This window comes from Amblyomma americanum, chromosome 6, assembly GCF_052857255.1.
Source record: "Amblyomma americanum isolate KBUSLIRL-KWMA chromosome 6, ASM5285725v1, whole genome shotgun sequence".
Taxonomy (NCBI): Eukaryota; Metazoa; Arthropoda; class Arachnida; order Ixodida; family Ixodidae; genus Amblyomma; species Amblyomma americanum.
Window position 1 is genome coordinate 143,925,245 of NC_135502.1, and position 21,181 is coordinate 143,946,425.

The 21,181-nt window shown below is 46.3% G+C and overlaps 1 protein-coding gene across 1 annotated transcript; it reads right to left on the reverse strand.

Moving 5' to 3' along the window:
• Positions 1 to 3,930: 3,930 nt before the first annotated feature.
• Positions 3,931 to 5,004, reverse strand: LOC144095555 (uncharacterized). The gene has a single exon (XM_077629247.1). The coding sequence runs from the start codon at positions 5,002 to 5,004 to the stop codon at positions 3,931 to 3,933; it is 1,074 nt and encodes a 357-aa protein (XP_077485373.1).
• Between the last annotated feature and the right edge of the window lie 16,177 nt (positions 5,005 to 21,181).

The following is a 21,181-nucleotide window of genomic DNA, read 5'->3' on the forward strand; positions in this document are numbered from 1 at the left end:
ATGTTTGTCAAAGTACTAGCACACATGGGCTCGCTATGACCGAAGCCAAAAGTCACGACACCAAGGAGCATAGGGGTGTTATCTGCTCTTAGTTTGTGATGTTCATCTATGGGATATTGATATAGTGATTACTTTGTACGTTTATTTTAAAGATATTTTAGTAAAACCGAAGAAAAGACCTCATGCCGTCAGTGGTCTCTGAACCCTCGGCCTCCGAATTACGCTTTTTCATCTACTATCTTTAAAAGAATAATAAAAATAATTGCCATAATAATCTCTTTTTTATGAACACCAAAAATTAAGAACCAAAACATCCGCTGTCCTCCTTTGTTCCAGTGACTCTTCGGTTCCGGCATGTCTTTATAGTACAAGTTTAACAGACAGTAGGGGTCGAAGGTGCCCCTCTCATCCCCTCCCGTGTTCCTTACCTGGCCATTACATGGGGGCGGCACTTAACAAAGGCCTCCCGCTGTAGAGACCGGCCGAGAGGGCGGCTATTCCGTGCCTTCAAGCCTGAATGTTCAGGGAGCAAAGCACGCTAGCTTCCTACAAGAGTGCTTCCCAGTGACACAAACAATGTCTCGCCAGGCGTGCCTTTGAGCGTCGTCCCAAGCAAATTTGTGAAAAGCTGAGCTGTCTTCGGTTTTGCTCGGTCAGACGTCCACCGCGCAATGGTTCAAATCAATGGTGGTCGCTCCTCTCCAAGGGTACCGTCGACGTGCCTGCACCACTCACGCTACACGCAGCACGTCGCCTTTACCGGTTTACGTGAGCATGCAAAGCGCTCTGCCAAATGCTCGTGATCTTGGCTATTACAGCAACATGTTATTAAGACTAAGCGCGCCTGAGATGGCGCCTAATGCTCTCACAAAGTGGCTTAATCATGTATAATGCTCTTAAAAACAGCCAGCAGCCGGCTTTTTACAGCCCCTAAGCCCCCTATAACTCTGTAAAATGAACCCGTCAGCATGGACCTTTCGTAACATAGCAGTTACAAATTGCATTACTCGAAAAAAGGCCCACAAGGCATTTTTAATTGATGCTCAAAAAGTAGTGATAATAACCGCATCGAATTTAGCACAAAATTCTAGAAATTGCATAAGCCAGCCCGAAAAAATATCGGTCAAAAATTTCTGAATGGCCTGCCGCACAGCTCCGTGAATATCGTACTCAGCGGTCGTTAAATGACAGATGAGCTATAGGCACCCTGCATCCGCCAGGCGCCACCACCTTCGGTTGTCGTGAAGTGCCACCGCGTAGCCGCTTTTGCGTTCGCCGGGGGATAGCTGCAGCAGACGACGCGCCTCACGCGGTGCAGCGGTATGGCGTTAAACGGCGTGCCCCTTGTTTTATCGACGGGTTTCCTTGAACTTCAAGACGTTGACGCTTTTTTTCGTGGTGCAAACCTAAAAAATGGTCATCTACTACTGCAAGCGGACCACGTCTACGATGTCAGTGAAGCTGTGCTTGTTGCTGGCTCCGAAATCGTGGGAAAATGCATACCGCAGACAAGAATAAACGCAGCGACAAAATGCGTGACGCTTGAGGTAAGTTTCGTTTCTTCGAAAGCACTGTACAAGTGCTCTAAACAAATGTGAGATTCCAGATGCCGACTTACAATTTTTTATCGCTGTACTGGTGCTTTAGATCGACGGAAGCCGAAGAATCCGCAGAGCTAGCTGTGACTGCCGCGCTGGCGTGGCGGGAAAATGTAAGCACACGGCGGCCGTTGCTCTCTACATTCAACAGTACAAATGTAGCTCCTGCACGAGCCAACCGCGAGCCTGGGGCCTTCCGTCATCGCGCAAAACTTACCCGAAACTGTCCAAAGTTCATGGGCCGAGAAAGGAAAACGGTAACTTGTTTTGGTCACGCTCTCAAATGCAATCACCCCACTCGTTCCGAAAGCAAGATCCCTTGATGATATTTGCGAATGTACATTAATGTAATCTTATTTTACTTTTCAGTGCGTGCGAAAAACATTGATGTCGGCCATGTGATAAGGTTTTTCGCGGACATCAAATGTCCGTTGACTGACATGCTTCGCGCAGAGGCACTACCCAACGACGAAGTCGCCCCAGCGGCTTCCGAATGCTCTGAAAAGGAACTAGAACTTTTTGGATGGCCCAGAAAAGGAGAAAGCTTTCACTGTTATCAATTACAAGAAAGCGGAGGCAGAATGATTTTCAAACGACAACTTTCCCGAGAGGTTTGAATAATTTATATTCTTTATTCAGCATGTCATTAATTAGAAATTAAAGAAACAATTTTTCAAAGACCAAATTAATAATTAATGATCTTGTACCATGATACTCTTTATCAAAATCATGCAGGCTCCTAGGCGTTGAGCAAGGAATATATCACCAGCGCGTGATGCTGGATGCAAAGGACCTGAAAGAGTTATGCTCCAGAACAAAGACAGACAGACGCCTTTGGAGCGATGAAAGATTCTGGAGAATCACAGCCACAAAGGTATATCAGTAGTGCTTCTTTTCTTTTGCGCAGCACAGAACATCTTCTGGTGTTCATGTGCATTTGCCAGTGCTAAAACAGCGTTATTTTCTTCTGCAGGCACACAGGGTACTGACCTGCAGTGAAGAGCTCCTCTATGACCGTGCTCAACGCATTGTCTCAGAAACACAGTTCACTGGTCCTGCGTTAGAATATGGTTTGGCAAAGGAGCCAGAAGCGAGAAAAAAATTTGAGGCTGAACATGGTACAAGGGTCTCTCAATTTGGTCTTGTGGTATGCTCAGACGATCCGTGGTTGGCGTGCTCTCCGGACGGGATTTTCAAGTAAGCAGTTGCATAAACATGTTTTGTCGTTCACTGAACAAAATCTGATTTCAGGGATCAAGACGTTGAAACAGTTCTGCTGGAAATAAAATGTCCCTACACCAGGAGAAACCAGAAGTTGACAGAGAGGCCCTTGCTGAAGTACCTGTGTGGTGACAAAGACTTGAATTTAAGATGCAGTCACCCATATTACACACAGATACAAGTTAGCTTGCATTTTCTTGGCCTGGAAAAGTGCTGCTTCTATGTATATTCAAGTCTGGACTCCCCCACGATTCCTGTTGTAAGGGACAAAAGGTTCCTGTCTTCGGCAGTCCCAAAGCTGCGTGAGTTTTATTTTCAACATTTTTTGAAGGCAATATCCAAAACCAGAAAAATGTAATATTCCCCACTAAGCAGCGCTTTCACTGGCCATAAGGCTGAGCAGTCGTTTATTACATGTGGATGCAGTACATTTTATTTATACTATTTACAATGGCTCCACTGCAGTCATTTTAGACAGTTGCATGTGTAGTACCACATTCTATACTGTAATAGTCTGTCAGTGCAATGAACAGTTGAAATCAAGTGCAATACTGCGTTGTGTTTACTGTCTGTCTTCCAGCCTTTCCAGCAAGCTGAAGCTAACAATTTGAGTTCATTGCAGCTTTTGACAATACAGCGCAGCATTGCCACGGTGCCGGGCAAAAAGGAAGACATAAATCTTCTTTCTAGGCCCCTAGCACCACACAGGTGTCACAACACAAGCAACGGTACAGCAGTTTTGCTCATTGCAACAGAAAACACATAACATAAGAGTTCTACTTTGGAAATAGAAAGAAAACGAGAAAAATAGAAAGATAATGCATTGATCACAAAACACACCGACAGCGCAGTAATGAAAAAAAACAGGAAAGAACGGATTGGCTTCCGCTGTGCATGGAAGGTAACGAATATGCACTCACTGCTGGGACAGAAAAAATAGCTTTGATTGTTTTTGAAGCAGAGACAGGCTGGGATACCGTTACATTATTTCAATTAAGGATGGCGTTTCAAAGCTCAGGGACTTGCCGTGATGGTAAAATTGTGTAATAGGTCGTCCTAATTTTTGTTTTCCTGAATATGTGTTAGGGCACTTCAATATTGGTTCAACGCATCAGGCACTGCAGTCATTCTTTGCGAAGATTCCAGGCTTAACATTAGTAATAACGGCAACCACGTGAAGGATGTCGTCAACATATCCAGCCAATTCATGAGGAATCCTGTTAGTTAAAATTTGAAATATCTTCAGCCGTTGTATCACGCGCTCTACATGTATGCGTACCGATGCTGTTTCATAAGTAGCATCCACCTCTGACTCGGTAAACTGAGGACTTGTTGCAAAGGGTGGCATTACCAAAGTTGCTTGCTGTGCGCCAACCCCAGTCCTAATGCCTGGAAAGCCCTTGTCGGCCAATATAACGTCACCGGGTTCCAGAAGAGACAATAATTTGCCCTGAGTGGTGATTACTGCATCTGTGGTCCTGCCTCCAAAGCCCTCCGAAATGAATGTTACCAACCCGATAGGAGCTATGCCAATTAGATATTTCAGTGTATATCGTCCCTTGTAGTTAGAAAACCACAGGTTACGCTTCTCAATGCCCGGTGGCATTTCTGTTTCAAGTTCTGTGCAGTCAATAATAACTCTACACATTGGGTAGTGCTCACGAAAGCTAGCTGGCATTGTTCGTTGTACAGCTAACCGTGACGGCCAGTATATCCAGGTCTTTGTAGCTGATTTCAGGTTTGCAAGAACTGATTTGAAAATTTGGGAAGCTGTCGTGCTGTGAATGGAAAATAATGTTGCTAGAAAGGAAAATGGAAGGCCATGTTTTAACTTGATCAAAAACAAAAGGAGTTTGTCTTCAAGGGAAAGTGCATTCACCCGTTGTGTTGAGGCAGGAAGAACACTAAGCAGAAGGGCAAAAATTTGAAAAGACACTGCCGTTAATGACTGCAGTGTAGAATCATCGTTACACAGTGCTTTAAACCCACCGAAGTAGGGCTGCTTATGCACTGGGCCAATGGCCTTGTCACAAAAATCGATATCACACACAGTTCCTCGCTCCACTGTAGATGATGTCTTGTGGGATACAAAGCAGCTTGCAGTGCAATAAGAAGTCACTGAGAGAAAGATGAGCTCCACAGTAAAGCACTCTGGTTGATCTTCTGTCATTGTAGATGCCTGCATTACAGAAATACCGATAAACACCACATTTTCATTAGTGTGGAAGTCGAAGACGTATAATTCATCACTCGAGCAAAAGAAACATCTTACATCAATTAGGCTACATTCCATAGGTGCAATTTCATTAGCTTGTTCTGCGGAGTAATCAATGGCAAGGACAGGTGAATCCAGGTGCGGGGCAGGATCCTGATACCTTCCTGCAGCTTTCTTCTTTTCCCTTTCCATTTGCCTACAAACAGCATGCGACAATAAAAATCACAATGACCATCCGCAGCCTGCCTTTAACTGGAAGGCATTTAACACTCTACGGTTTAGAGGAGCACACGTGTACCTTTCAAATCGTCTGCTTGAGCCAGGGTTTTTTTTTTTTTCTTGTAAACAGACGGGAAGATGCTTGGATGATATGAAGGATGACCTACTTCGTTGGCCTTGACATTGCCGACAAAATGCTTACTGCATATCCTTGAGTTTTGCGATGGAAGCCAACCCGTCCCATCTTCACTGCGCAGTACAAATAAAAAAATATACTGGGTAGAAAGGCGCCATAAAGGAGTTCATGCTAGCACAGCAGCACGCTGAGTGTGCCTAAAAAGCAATAAACGCAGTTTCCAGAGCTCATAATATAACCTACAAAAAATACAGTAAGAACCCGAGTAGCATGCAAAGGCTGCCGCCGAAGCGTATAACACGACCTCTTCAAACGTTACGTGAGGTTAGGAATTCACGACAAAACAAGATCAACAGCATTTTAAAGGTAAACGCTTTAAGACGCCGATTTCTTGAGTATATTGTCAGTGAGATTAATAAGAACCGGAATCTTACTTCTGACGACGAACTAGCTGTATCAGACGCTGGCGCCGTTCTCTCTCCCAGGGTCTCGATGGGAAGAAGAAAAACATGACGCCTGGTGAGTTGCTATACTTGCTGTTACACCCTACAACACAGCAATTTTTGTTGTTGGGACGCGGACCCATGTAATCGCAAGCGCAAAAAGCATGGCTTCCAGACGAAACAGCGGCGGCGATGCTACTCGGTCGGCGCGCTTGCTCGCTGCGTCCCCAAGGGACGCTCGGGCCGCCGCTAGAGGCGCCCGCGTCGGCGCCGGAGTTACATCTGCAGGGTGCCTATAGGCGATGCCTCTTCTCAGAACGGCTGAAACCTGCACGGAATTATTAGCATACGGGCAGCGTTGCATTTTACAGTAGAAAGAGAAAAGCCGGCCATATAAATGGGCTACAGAACTTATGCAGCGATTAATTTGCGATGGGGGCGCTGAAACTTACGTAGCTATTTTAGCGTCTGTTTAACGCGGGCGCAGCATCGTGTTCCCTTCTAGTAGACGCCTGGCGCAATGCTTCAGCTTCTTAAAACGCAAACACGGGTATTTTAATTTTTGTTTCACAGCCTGCCACTCTCGCTTGATGAAGTGCCGTTTCTCGGAATTGAATAAAACATGCGTAAATCACCTACTCCCTAGACAGAAACGACGACCCCTGCTTCATAAATTTTTCCCAGCATATCATGGTCTCTTGCGCCACGGCTTTATTCCATAATGAATACCGTGTATCGAATGTATTGGCAAGGCTGCCCCCTTCGAGAGCATGAAAATGAAAACCGAAACATTACAACGATCTTGCAGTACTACGCGCTGTGGGCGAAGTAATTCTACTACTAAGAGTAAACTGCTACACAACTAGAAGTGGACAGAAAGCGACGAGAGGCAGCAAATCTAAAGAAAACAAATGCCATTGTACCGAAAGCTTGCTCACGAAGGCGAGCTAACTACAGCGAGCTAACTACAGCGACTAGGTAAACTGCTGTTTGCCATTTAAACTGCGCCTGTTAGGGCGAATGCACTTAAAACTCGGAGAGGGTCTTTGCGGGAAGTCTGAAAGCTCCTTTCAAGTGAAAGCACTATTGCTTGAGGAGGAGAGAGAGGGCTTTCACTTGTAATTATTCGCGATAGCTTTTGCAGCCATGTGTTCTGGCTAAGCTTGGGACGTACTCAACGTGACCTGCGCGTGGAGCGCGATTCCTTCGTAAACGGTGAGGGATATCTGCACGGACGGGGTTTAGGGGCTTCTGTGAGGCGGCTTTCTTTAAAAAGCATCAATTGCTTAAATCTCTGTTTATATCTGAATCCTCCACTCGTGTGTCCACATCGGTGTCTTGTGTGAACTAGAAATATTCAGTCCTAATGGTGAGCCTCTATCCATCTAGTACTAATAAATCATTTCTGTATAAGAATTACGTGCAGGGGTCCGACCCATTTGAAAGCAAAAAGAAGCAGCACAAAGATAATTTGCAAAAGATTGGAAAAGAATAAAAATAAAGCGTTTAGGCCGTACAATATATCTTGCTTTCTACTAATGCCTTAAGGTTCAGTTTATTTCGCGCGTACATTATCCAACTGGAGAGAACGATTCCATGTGCCAAATCGTGGTACGCGTCTAAGCTTAGCGACGCGGCATTGAATCCCACGTGGGCAGCTCATAGAGGTTCGAGGACCTTGCTTACTCTGATTAGAAATGAGAGAAAAGCTACGTTTACGCACTGAACGTATCTCCAGATTCGGCTTACCGTATGATCTCATATTGAAACACGCGTCGAAATTCAGCCGGGGAAGGAAACTCTATGACAGCAGTTCAATAACAGCTTTACAGTAGTGCCAACATTCTTTTTTAAAGGGGAACCTTACAAGGCTCATCAGCAATCAAACCCGGCTTTTACTGCAAAGCTGTTCGCAAAATTGGAGTTTGACGTCACAATGGACACGGAACTCAATGCGACTCTACCTTATCGCAAATGAAACCCAAAGCGACATGGCGGCCCGGTTAAAGCTGCACTTCTGTCTACGCATCTGTCGTGTGTCTTTTCTAAAGGCATTCAACTTTAGGCCTTTGAATTAAAGGCCTTCAATGACCAGGCCTTTCTAGACATTAATACTAACTAGTAAACAAGTGCAGTTAACTAGTTGCGTATGATGGCACACAATTGCTTTCGCATTCACACCACCTAAGTAGTCCTAAGTGCTCTTGGTAATTTTTCAGAATTATTTATTTTGATATCCCGTTGTGGAGTTCGCTGACCTTTTCGCGAACTCGTTGGTCTTGTGTTCGCAAGGTAGGCCGCTCCAGTGGGGTCGGAAGTCGCCAACAAAGGGACTCGTCCCGTCTCGGCCTCCCCTGCTTGCGGCGGACGTCCTCGTTTACACCGCGCCCCCTCGGGCATAATCCGCCTTGAAAAAAAGCCTAACCAGATACAGCTGTCGACATGTGTGCGTCGTCAAGGGGTTACGAGACTTCGGCGATGCGGGAGAGATACAGCTGGATGGGGACCGAGTGCTGGGTGAAAAGGAAACGGATTATTCCCTTAACGACTGTGTTCTCTTTGTTGCTGTCAACAACCTGAGTCATCGCCTCGTCGGCACATGTTTATAGCATCTGTGGTGCCGTGGGTGGCGTGGGGAACGGAAGTCGCATTTGTGTTGTTTGTGTGGTTATTTGAAACCTCCTTCCCAAATGTTTTAATCCGAACTTTTTCCAGAATCTCTGATCAATGGGCGGACCTTATTTTCCTTTCCCTAACCACTGATAGGCGAGATGGGTCGTTTGCTACCTTATTGGTTGCTGTCCCCGCTAAGGGCGGAGACAGAGGGTTTAAAAACCAAGCGCTCTGGGTTTAACGGGGGCTGAATTCGTCTGATTCACGATTTAGTCATTAAATAGTTTTCTCCTTGCTTTGTTTCTTCTCGTTTTTTTACCTATGTTGTAATGTTGTAAATGAATAGTTAACCTTCTCCTTTCCTTGAGTAATGTGAATGTTTGCGAGTAGAACCACCGGTTCATCAAGAAACCCCGATTTCATCATCAAGTAGTTTCCTCTCATCGCCACCGGAAGGGGAAACTCAACTGGCGCAGTCGACACAGGATCGCAACTTCTTTCTACTCGAGGCATTGGACGGAAGGTGAGAAGAACAAGTCGGTGGACAAGCTGTTTGTCCTAAAGGAGAAAACGTGAAGCTGCGTCGAAAGATGACGTCGAGAGCTGCAGGTCACGGGTCGAGTTCGAGAGGACGTCGGAGGCTCAAGTCAGCGAGGAGCTGAAGGAGCCGGGCAACGACAAGCCATCGGGGGTCGAGTCAGCGAGCAGCTGAAAAGAACCAAGGCGTCCACCTCGAACTGGTTTGAGTCAGCGAGCTGCTGAAAGTAACCAGGCGACCAAGTCAAGCCAGTCACACGAGGCAGAAGTCAGCGAGCTGCTGAGAGATCCAGAGCTCATGTCGTCCGCATCTAGGAGCCTGTCGTCATCACGGAGGACGACGAGATCACCGGGGCAGAGAGCAACCAGTAAGGTAGGAGACCTTTCTGCTTTCTCCGAATTCACCATGTCGGTGTAGTGTTTATGTGCTAGAAACGATAGCGCGGAAAACGGAGATGGCTGTCGTACGGTTTGATCAGGAGGGCAGGATGCGATGCATTGAGCAGGAGGCTGAACAGCTAAGTGAAATTGAAAATTTGAAACTGCAAATTTAACTGGAAAAGAGAAAACTTGCACAGACTCAGTTGAAATTAAGGCAGGGGACGAAAGTTGATAGCGAAGTCTTATTCGCAGCAGTTCAATGTTATACCTGCATGTAATTTGGACACTCGATGATTGACTGCCCGAATTCAAAGCAAAAACAAGATGTTCCCGCGGTGAGGACAGATGTGTGCAAACTAGTAGCTCAGGTAGAGATACTGGCGCCTGATAAGCTACATTCCCAGTCGGAGATGACTGTTAATAAGGTCAGTCAACCAGATGGGACAGAGGATCTGGCATGCGGAGACTTGCATACCGAAGGTCAGAGTTCTGAAACCTGTGTGGATTCAGGGACTGAAATAACGTTACCAGGAGAACAAATTCAGTCACTTTCTAGGGGTGAGTGCTCTGAAGAAACAAAACAGCAAGGTGCGGTTCTGCAGGTAGCGGACGCTAATCTACGTGTGTGCCGATGACTACAGATTTGACAGCTGCAGCGGTTAGACAGCAGGGCCTAACCTTGTGTGTCGTGCCAGAAGAGGTAGGCATAGGAGTGTTAGTCACTCCTGTGACGAACACGCTGTCAGATCAACCCAATATAGACCAGACCCAGGAGACACTTCAGTGTATTGCTCGCGAACAAGATTTCAGCATCGCGCACCAGCCAGTGTGCGTTAACTCTGACGCAGCATCAAGGGTCGAGGACGGGGAGAAGGCGGACCTGAATGTGAGAACGCTCTTTGCAGTCGATAGTATTCTAGCCGCCAAAGATGAGTTGTTTTGCAGCCGGTGCTGACACTGTGCGCGCTGACAGATCTAGCTGAAGGTGTAGGGCAGCTAGTAACATCGGAAACACACTCGCTACTAGAGCAGCCAGAAAGGGACCAGCCAGATGAAGAACATCAGAGCTCAGATTTCGATGAGCGTTTCAGAATCTCGCACGAATCTGATCGAGACAGACTCGAGGCTTCAGTGGAGCTTCAGGCAAATCCGGAAGCTGCAAATGTTTCTGCATCAGATTGGGAGCTGACAGGGACAGCTGCAAAGAGTTTCGCAGCACATAGGAAACTGGTGGATGCGGGCAATGCCTCCATTCCTGTAGGTTTCCACATGGAGCAACCTGCCCCATTAGCAGAAGTGTGGAAGCAAGGCGGCGAAGATGATCGTAAAACGATAACGAATGAGCGCATGCTTTTCTTTGAGGAGAACGCCGGCTGCCAACGCTGGAAACAGCTAGCACTGCCGGAAACTGCATGTCAAAATGTAGATCAAGTTGCCGATGACAGACCCAACCCTATTCTAAAATTCAAAGTAAGAGCGAATGCAGACGCAATACCAACAGCAGCCTTCGTGGCCCGTGGGGAGTCTGTAAGCTCTATTAATTTTGAGAAAAGCGACAAGGGAGATCCGATAGCGGCGGCAGCCTTTACAACCGGCGCCGTTCCGGATAAATTGGAATTTTGGTCCAATCTTGTGGATAACGCTCAACAGAAACATAATGTTCTGTTTCGAGATGTAGCCGGCTAGAAATCATTTCTGCCAATCTGGTGCACCGATATGACATGGTGGATTCTGGAATGTGCAGATTGGTGTCCTAACCTTGTGTGTGCTGATTGAATTAAGCGCAATGTGCGTGTGTGTGTGTATGTGGACTGATGGAACAGCCGAGCATACTTGGGCGCGAGTGTGTAATTTTGTTCCGGGAGCCTTGTGGCCGGACTTTGTCACACTGACAGCAAGTGTCCGCGTGACATTCTTGGTTGGGAGGTGTGGAGTTCGCTGACCTTTTCGCGAACTCGTTGGTCTTGTGTTCACAAGGTAGGCCACTCCAGTGGGGTCGGAAGTCGCCAACAAAGGGACTCGTCCCGTCTCGGCCTCCCCTGCTTGCGGTGGACGTCCTCGTTTACACCGCACCGCCTCGGGCATAATCCGCCTTGAAAAAGCCTAACCAGATACAGCTGTCGACATGTGTGCGTCGTAAAGGGGTGACGAGACTTCGGCGATGCGGGAGAGATACAGCTGGATGGGGACCGAGTGCTGGGTGACCAGGAAACGGATTATTCCCTTAACGACTGTGTTCTCTTTGTTGCTGTCAACAACCTGAGTCATCACCTCGTCGGCACATGTTTCTAGCATCTGTGGTGCCGTGGGTGGCGTGGGGAACGGAAGTCGCATTTGTGTTGTTTGTGTGGTTATTTGAAACCTCCTTCCCAAATGTTTTAATCAGAACTTTTTCCCCAATCACTGATCAGTGGGTGGACCTTGTTTTCCTTTCCCTAACCACTGATTGGCGAGATGGGTCGTTTGTTATCTTTTTGGTTGCTGTCCCCGCTAAGGGCGAAGACGGAGGGTTTAATACCAAGCGCTCTGGGTTGAGCGGGCGCTGAATTCGTCTGATCCACGATTTAGTCATGTAAATAGTTTTCTCCTTGCTTTGTTTCTTCTCGTTTTTTACCTATGTTGTAAATAAATAGTTAACCTTCTCCTTTCCTTGAGTAATGTGAATGTTTGCGAGTAGAACCACCGGGTCATCAAGAAACCCAGATTTCATCATCAAGTAGTTTCCTCTCAACGCCACCGGAAGGGGAAACTCAACTCCCATAAACTGAAAATAGTTGATGGTAGCCTTACCAAAAATAGAACGAAAAGAATGAAGCTTCATAAGCATGCAGTGCAAGCAAACAATAGCATTTAGTGTGCTCTATGTTGATCGACCATACCTACAATTGATCAGAAGAGCGTGTTGTCGGGAAAGCTGGCTTTGCATGATATGGAAGAAGTTAGCGCAAAACTTCGACAGAGACAGAGAAGAAACAGACAAGACGCCAGACGAGCGCTACTACCACCAACTGTTTATAGGGGCGTAACACCCTGAATATATAGCCGAGCATGCAGACAGTTGGAGGCACACACTTCATACACCAGCGTTGTGACAAGGCAAAAGCGTATCCAGAAACGTACATTCAGAAGAATAAATCTGCAAGGAAGTATCATTCGCGCAGCGATAAGATAGCCTTTTGACGTGGAAGGCCTCCAGCACAAGCCGTGCTGTAACATTGGCGCTCCTGCCCAGAATCATAGTTTTCTGAAAACGTGCCCTACACGTGCGGTCACAAGAAGAAATATGCCGTACAATATTAGCCGTTCTGTCGTTGTTTCCTAAATTTCTATCATTCTCCCGTAGCCGGTCATTAATGCAACGGCCAGTTTGATCTACATAAGAAGACCCACAAGAAAAAGGTACACTGTACACAACCCCTGTAGCGCATTTGTCATAAGAAATACCATGTTTCTTTTTGCAGCCACCCTCACAAACGCCAGTAATGCGTCAGCAAAACTTTGAAAGCTTGTTGGGGGCAGAGAAGACTAAAGGCACGTGGTGCCTGCCGGCAACCTTCTTGCGGTTGTGTGACACTCGGTGAACATGTGGAGCAACCACCGGCTTTGATATCGAGAAATCGGGTCTTCTATTTTGAGAGCCTTTTTGTTTTTACAGGAGGGTTTTAGCGACGGCAGAAATAACCGGACCAGGGAAGGTTACCGCCAAGAGGCGGGAAACCTGATTATTGACACTCTCCTGCATGCTATGAGGGCACGACTTAAGAAGGGCAGACTCCAGGCAGAGTGACGCAATAGGTCTTTTCACAACTTTCGAGTGTGACGAGTCGTATCTCAACAACTCTTTGTTGGCACGGGGGGAGTACACCCAACACACGTGGCTACCACAGAACCTAAGCTTTAAGTCCAGGAACCTTAACTGTTGATTATCAGGCAATTCATGTGTAAAAACCAACTTTCGTCCTAATTGATTAAAAACAGTTAAAATCTGTGAAAAATTCGGGTCAAGGGATGTAAAGGTCCCAGCCCTTAAAAAGATTAAAAAATCATCTACATATCTAAATACTTTTAAAACCGGAACATCACGTAAGGCAATTCCCAATGAGCGGTCGATAAAAGCTTAAAAAATATCACATAAAATTGGCGCTAAACAAGAACCAATACATATACCTTTGCGCTGCAGATAAAGCTTGTTGTCATGTAAGATAAAAGTAACATTCAAGTAATACTCTAGAAGCTTTTGAAAATTATCTGTTGAAATGCCGGCATTGTTCTGGAACGCCACCGCCCCCGAGCTTTCGATACACTCTCTAACAGAGGCCAACAACTCAGCATGTGGTATCGAATAAAACAAATCTTCAATGTCGATCGAAAAGGCAGACCATATCTGATCGCTGTTTTTAAAAAATTCGGCAACATCAGCTGACTTTTTTACCCAGAACTAATCATTAATAGACAGAGGTTTAAGCTTGTAAAGAAGAAATCGACGGACATGGTTTTGCCATGATCCCTTCTCACTTACAATAGTCGTAAACGGCATATCTGGTTTATGCGTTTTAGCCGAAAAAAAGACCGACAAGGAATTCTTTGAACTATTATCAATAGCATTCGCTAAAGGCGTCAGCTGCAAGCTCTTGTAAAATCAACAAATTTCGTTTTCACTCTTACTTTGCTTCGTTTGACAGGCAAAAAGTTTTTGCCCACCGCCTCGAGTGCTTTTTCCTTAAAAGGCCATTAGGTAAAACAACAAACTTGCCATCTTTATCGGATTGCAGTAAGCACAAATCCTGGCTTTTGAAATGGCGCACAACAGAATTCACATCCACAGAACCAGACTTACTCGGGGAATATTTAGCAAACCTTTTAAGGCTGTCTACACCTTCTAGGAGGCATCGTTCCTTGTCCTCATCGTTGGCCTTTTAGGCATTATTCCTATTAATAGCAAGGAGCTCGTGAGCCGGTACCTTGGTTTGAATGCAATATTTGGGGCCTTTTTCCAATACCGATGAAATCTTTTCTGGCACAGTAGAACCACCGGCGAAGACCACACGCTCCTTGTTGTCGTGGCTTCTTTTCTTACCGAATGAGGCGAGGAAACAGGCAAGATCAGGTCTCCAACGTTGCTCGCAGACATGCGAAACTAGACTCTTTAGGTCAGATATCTTCGTTTTGGCGAACCAGTCACAGTACAACCTCTGGCAGACGACCCACATCCAGTCATGGTAGAGCCGGATTTTCCGCCAAAGTTCCGAACGGAGAATCTTGAGAAGGCGTTTGACATGGCCCCACGACGGTTGAACAGGACCAACAAGGGCACTAACACAGCCAGGAATAACACCCTTCCTGAACAGAAGGCAAACTGTCTTACTTGACACGTTGCGATGACGGTGTTCCGTACTAGATGATCCAGAACAGAAGGATGAAGAGATGACGTACAAAAGGATGGGCCCGCTGTACAAGAAATACAGTTCAGAAGAGCGTGTTGTCGGGCATGTTGGCTTTGCATGATATGGAAGAAGTTAGCGCAAAACTTCGACAGAGCCAGAGAAGAAACACACAAGACCACAGACGAGCGCTACTACTACCAACTGTTTGTTGGGGCGTAACACCCGGAATATATAGCCGAGCATGCAGACAGTTGGAGGCACATACGTCATACACCAGCGTTGTGACAAGGCAAAAGCGTATCCAGAAACGCACATTCAGAAGAATAAATCTGCAAGGAAGGATCACTCGCGCAGCGATCAGATAGCCTTTTGATGTGGAAGGCCTCCAGCACAAGCCGTGATGTAACATTGGCGCTCCTGCCCAGAATCTTAGTTTTCTCAAAACTTGCCCTACACATGCTGATTTCGCTGTCTGCGAACAACGTTGGAGAGCTGATCTTGCCTGTCTCCTCGCCTCATTCAGTAAGAAAAGAAGCCATGACAATAAGGAGCGTGTGGTCTTCGCCGGTGGTTCTACTGTGCCAGAAAAGATTTCATCGGTCTTGGAAAAAGGCCCCAAAGATTGCATTCAAACCAAGGTACCGGCTCACGAGCTCCTTGCTATTAATAGAAATATTGCCTCAAAGGCCAACGATGAGGACAAGGAAAGATGCCTCCTAGAAGGTGTAGACAGCCTTAAAAGGTGTGCTAAATATTCCCCGAGTAAGTCTGGTACTGTGGATGTGAATTCTGTTGTGCACCATTTTAAAAGCCACGATTTGTGCTTACTGCTATCCGATAAAGATGGCAAATAGTTGTTTTACCTAATGGCCTCTTTAAATAAAAAGCACTCGAGGCGGTAGGCAAAAACTTTTTGCCTGTCAAACGAAGCAAAGTAAGAGTGAAAACGAAATTTGTTGACTTTTGCAAGAGCTTGCAGCTGACGCCTTTAGCGAATGCTATTGATAATAGTTCAAAGAATTCCTTATCGGTCCTTTTTTCCTCTAAAACGCATAAACCAGATATGCCGTTTAGGACTATTGTAAGTGATAAGGGATCATGGTAACACCACGTCAGTCGATTGTTTCTTTCCAAGCCTAAACCTGTCTATTAATGATCCCTTCTGGGTAGAGAAGTCAGCTGATGTTGCCGAATATTTGAAAAACAGCGATCAGATATGTTCTGCCTTTTCTATCGACATTGAAGATTTGTTTTATTCGATACCACATGCTGAGTTGTTGGCCTCTGTTAGAGAGTGTATCGAAAGCTCGGGGGCGGTGGCGTTCCAGAACAATGCCGGCATTTCAACTGATAATTTTCTAAAGCTTTTAGAGTATTACTTGAATGTTACCTTTATCGTACATGACAACCAGTTTTATCAGCAGCGCAAAGGTATATGTATTGGTTCTTGTTTAGCGCCAATTTTATGTGATATTTGTTTTAGCTTTTATCGACCGCTCATTGGGAATTGCCTTACGTGATAGTCCGGTTTTAAAAGTTTTTAGATATGTAGATGATTTTTTAATCTTTTTAAGGGCTGGGACCTTCACATCCCTTGACCCGGTTGTTTCACAGATTTTAACTGTTTTTAACCAATTAGGACGGGAGTTGGTTTTTACACATGAATTGCCTGATAATCAACAGTTAAGGTTCCTGGACTTAAAGCTTAGGTTCTGTGGTATAGCCACGTGTGTTGGATGTACTCCCCCCGTGCCAACAAAGAGTTGTTGAGATACGACTCTTCACACTCGAAAGTTGTGAAAAGAGCTATTGCGTCACTCTGCCTGGAGTCTGCCCTTCTTAAGTCGTGCCCTCATAGCATGCAGGAGAGTGTCAATAATCAGGTCTCCCGCCTCTTGGCGGTAGCCTTCACTGGTCCGGTTATTTCTGCCGTCGCTAAAACCCTCCTGCAAAAACAAAAATGCTCTCAAAATAGAAGACCCGATTTCTCGACATCAAAGCCGGTGGTTGTTCCACATGTTCACGGAGTGTCACACAACCTCACGAAGGTTGCCGGCAGGCACCACGTGCCTTTAGTCTTCTCTGCCCCCAACAAGCTTTCAAAGCTTTGCCGACGCATTACTGGCGTTTGTGAGGGTGGCTGCAAAAAGAAACATGGTATATCTTATGTCAAATGCGCTACAGGGGTGGTGTACAGTGTACCCTTTTCTTGTGGGTCTTGTTATGTAGATCAAACTGGCCGTTGCATTAATGACCGGCTACGGGAACATGATAGAAATTTAGAAAACAACGACAGAACGGCTAATATTGTACGGCATATTTCTTCCTGTGACCGCACGTGTGGGGCACGTTTTGAGAAAACTAAGATTCTGGGCAGGAGCGCCAATGTTACAGCACGGCTTGTGCTGGAGGCCTTCCATATCAAAAGGCTATCTGATCGCTGCGAGAGTGATCCTTCCTTGCAGATTTATTCTTCTGATTGGGCATTTCTGGATACGCTTTTGCCTTGTCATAACGCTGGTGTATGACGTGTGTGCCTCCAACTGTCTGCATGCTCGGCTATATATTCCGGGTGTTACGCCCCTATAAACATTTGGCAGTAGTAGCGCTCGTCTGGCGTCTTGTCTGTTTCTTCTCTGTCTCTGTCGAAGTTTTGCGCTAACTTCTTCCATATCATGCAAAGCCAGCTTTCCCGACAACACGCTCTTCTCATCAATTGTAGGTATGGTCGATCAACATAGAGCACACTAATTGCTATTGTTTGCTTGCACCGCATGCTTGTTGAAGCTTCATTCTTTTCGTTCTATTTTTGGTAAGGCTACCATCAACTATTTTCAAATTACGGGATATCAAAAGAAATAATTTTGAAAAATTACCAAGAGCACTTAGGACTACTTAGGTAGTGTGAATGCGAAAGCATTCGTGTGCCATCCTACGCAACTAGTTAAGTGCACTTGTTTACTAGTTAGTATTAATGTCTAGAAAGGCCTGGTCATTGAAGGCCTTTAATTCAAAGGCCTAAAGTTGAATGCCTTTAGAAAAGACACACGACAGATGCGTAGACAAAACTGCAGCTTTAACCGGGCCGCCATGTCGCTTTGGGTTTCATTTGCGATAAGGTAGAGTCGCATTGAGTTCCGTGTCCATGGTGACGTCAAACTCAACTTTTGCGAACAGCTTTGCAGTAAAAGCCGGGTTTCATTGCTGATGAGCCTTGTAAGGTTCCCTTTTAAAAAATAATGTTGGCACTACTGTAAAGCTGTTATTGAACTGCTGTCATAGAGTTTCCTTCCCCGGCTGAATTTCGACGCGTGTTTCAATATGAGATCATACGGTAAGTCGAATCTGGAGATACGTTCACTGCGTAGACGTAGGTTTTCTCTCATTTCTAATCAGAGTAAGCAAGGTCCCCGAACCTCTATGAGCTGCCCACGTGGGATTCAATGCCGCGTTGCTAAGGTTAGACGCGTACCATGATTTGGCACATGGAAACGTTCTCTCCAGTTGGATAATGTACGCGCGAAATAAACTGAACCTTAAGGCAGTAGTAGAAAGCTAGATATATTGCACGGCCTAAACGCTTTATTTTTATTGTTTTCCAAACTTTTGCAAATTATCTTTGTGCTGCTTCTTTTTGCTTTCAAATGGGGCGGACCCCTGCACGTAATTCTTATACAGAAATGATTTATTAGTACTAGATGGATAGAGGTTCACCATTAGGACTGAATATTTCTAGTTCACACAAGACACCGATGTGGACACACGAGTGTAGGATTCAGATATAGACAGAGATTTAAGCAATTATTGCTTTTTAAAGAAAGCCGCCTGACAGAAGCACCGAAACCCCGTCCGTGCAGATATCCCTCACCGTTTATGGAGGAATCGCGCTCCACGCGCAGGTCACGTTGAGTACTTCCCAAGTTTAGCCAGAACACATGGCTGCAAAAGCTATCGCGAATAATTACAAGTGAAAGCTCTCTCTCTCCTCCTCAAGCGATAGTGCTTTCATTTGAAAGGAGCTTTCAGACTTCCCGCAAAGACCCTCTTCGAGCTTTAAGTGCCTTCGCCCTAACAGGCGCAGTTTAAATGGTAAACAGCAGTTTACCTAGTCGCTGTAGTTAGCTCGCTGTAGTTTGCTCGCCTTCGTGAGCAAGCTTTCGGTACAATGGCATTTGTTTTCTTTAGATTTGCTGCCTCTCGTCGCTTTCTGTCCACTTCTAGTTGTGTAGCAGTTTATTCTTAGAAGAATTACTTTGCCCACACCGCGTAGTACTGCAAGACCGTTGTAATGGTGCGGTTTTCATTTTCATGCTCTCGAAGGGGGCAGCCTTGCCAATACATTCGATACACGGTATTCATTATAGAATAAAGCCGTGGCGCAAGAGACCATGATATGCTGTGAAAAAGTTATGAAGCAGGGGTCGTAGTTTCGGTGTAGGGAGTAGGTGATTTACGCATGTTTTATTCAATTCTGAGAAACGGCACTTCATCAAGCGAGAGTGGCAGGCTGTGAAACAAAAATAAAATACCCGTATTTGTGCTTCAAGAAGCTGAAGCATTGCGTCAGGCGTCTACTAGAAGGGAACAAGATTCTGCGCCCGCGTTAAACAGACGCTAAAATAGCTACGTAAGTTTCAGCGCCACCATCGCAAATTAATCGCTGCATAAGTGCTGTAGCCTATTTATATGGCCGGCTTTTCTCTTTCTACTGTAAAGTGCAACGCTGCCCGTATACTAATAATTCCGTGCAGGTTGCAGCCGTCCTGAGAAGAGGCATCGCCTATAGCTCATCTGTCATTTAACGACCGCTGAGTACAATATTCACGGAGCTGTGCGGCAGGCCATTCAGAAATTTTTGACCGATATTTTTTCGGGCTGGTTTATGCAATTTCTATAATTTTTTGCAAAATGTGATGCGGTTATTATCACTACATTTTTGAGCATCAATTAAAAAACGCCGTGGGGATCTTTTATGGAGTAATTCGGCGGCGGCGGCTGCAACAGACATCGTGTTAAGCATACTTTTGCTATTGCAGTTCTGCAAGCCTGCTGTTTCCATCGCCCGTGAAGAAAGAAGCTGTGAATAAAGAAGGACCGTGAAGAAAGATCGCCGGCTCCTGAGCTCGTATCAGCATCCTGCGCATGCGCGGTGGGACTGAGGTGACCGGCAAGGGGGCGTCATCGGTGATCGGATCGTGCCCCATAAAGAGCCCGACTGCCCAGTTCGGCATCAGTTCGGCGGCGGCTGCAACAGACATCGTGTTAAGCATACTTTTGCTATTGCAGTTCTGCAAGCCTGCTGTTTCCATCGCCCGTGAAGAAAGAAGCTGTGAATAGAGAAGGACCGTGAAGAAAGATCGCCGGCTCCTGAGCTCGTATCAGCATTCTGCGCATGCGCGGTGGGACTGAGGTGACCGGCAAGGGGGCGTCATCGGTGATCGGATCGTGCCCCATAAAGGTGGATTCACACGACGGACCAAATCGCGAAGCGCCCTCGCGGATGGCCGTGACGTGACCCTACGTCACTGATTCCCGCTGCTCCGCTTCACTTCGCGAGCAGCGATTCGCGATATGGCCGGGAGACCTTTTCACACTTCGCAATGCTCGGATCTTTAGCGGTGACTCTCAATATCTTTAACGGTTAAACTGTTTAGTCTGGCAACGTGCACGTTTTCAAAATCCAATCCAAGCCTGTGGTCGAACCGAAGTACAACATGAGGGCGAGAAACGAGAGCGGCTGTATCGTTCCGTATTGACAGCCGCGAACGCCTATGAACGTCCCGATGGATTCACTTGCCGACCTTACCAACAGCGAAGGCGCGTCGTGTTCGTACGGCTCTACATTCACGGATGATGCGACCTTTTTCTTTATCGCGCTTGTTGAAAGTTTTCCCGCTCTGTGGGATATACACCGGGACGACTACTCTGACAATGGCCTTCGTGCCGCGCTGTGGCTCAACATTGCTAAAGAAATGCAGCTGAAGTTCCCGGACTGCGGCCCGTTTACTCCAGGTACGTCTTAAAAACTCCCAACTTATTTCCTCTCGTTTTCCTTCACGTTGCAGTTTGTTCATGAGTTTGTTGCAAGCAGCGGCGCGCTTAATTCGCGCGCGTTGTCCTGGGTGTACGTTCGCCGTTACTAGCATTCGCAGAGACGTTAGCAGGCTTGCCTCCTTCGCTGCAGCAGTGTGCTGCATGTGAAACGAAGCAAAATCTAAGCGCAAGTGCTTTGTTGCAAGCCCGGTGCTTGTTCCTTTCTTGCACGTGCGTCTAGGCGGCAGCGCCTGAGCGCGCAACCCTTACCCGCCGAAACCACTACACGATCTATAAAGTCTCTCTTGCTGCGCTCCGCAAACACCGCTCGAGGCTCCTACAAGCCTGCTCACGTCTGTGCTTTATAGCACGGTGTATCCGCGCGCGTACAGCAAATGCAA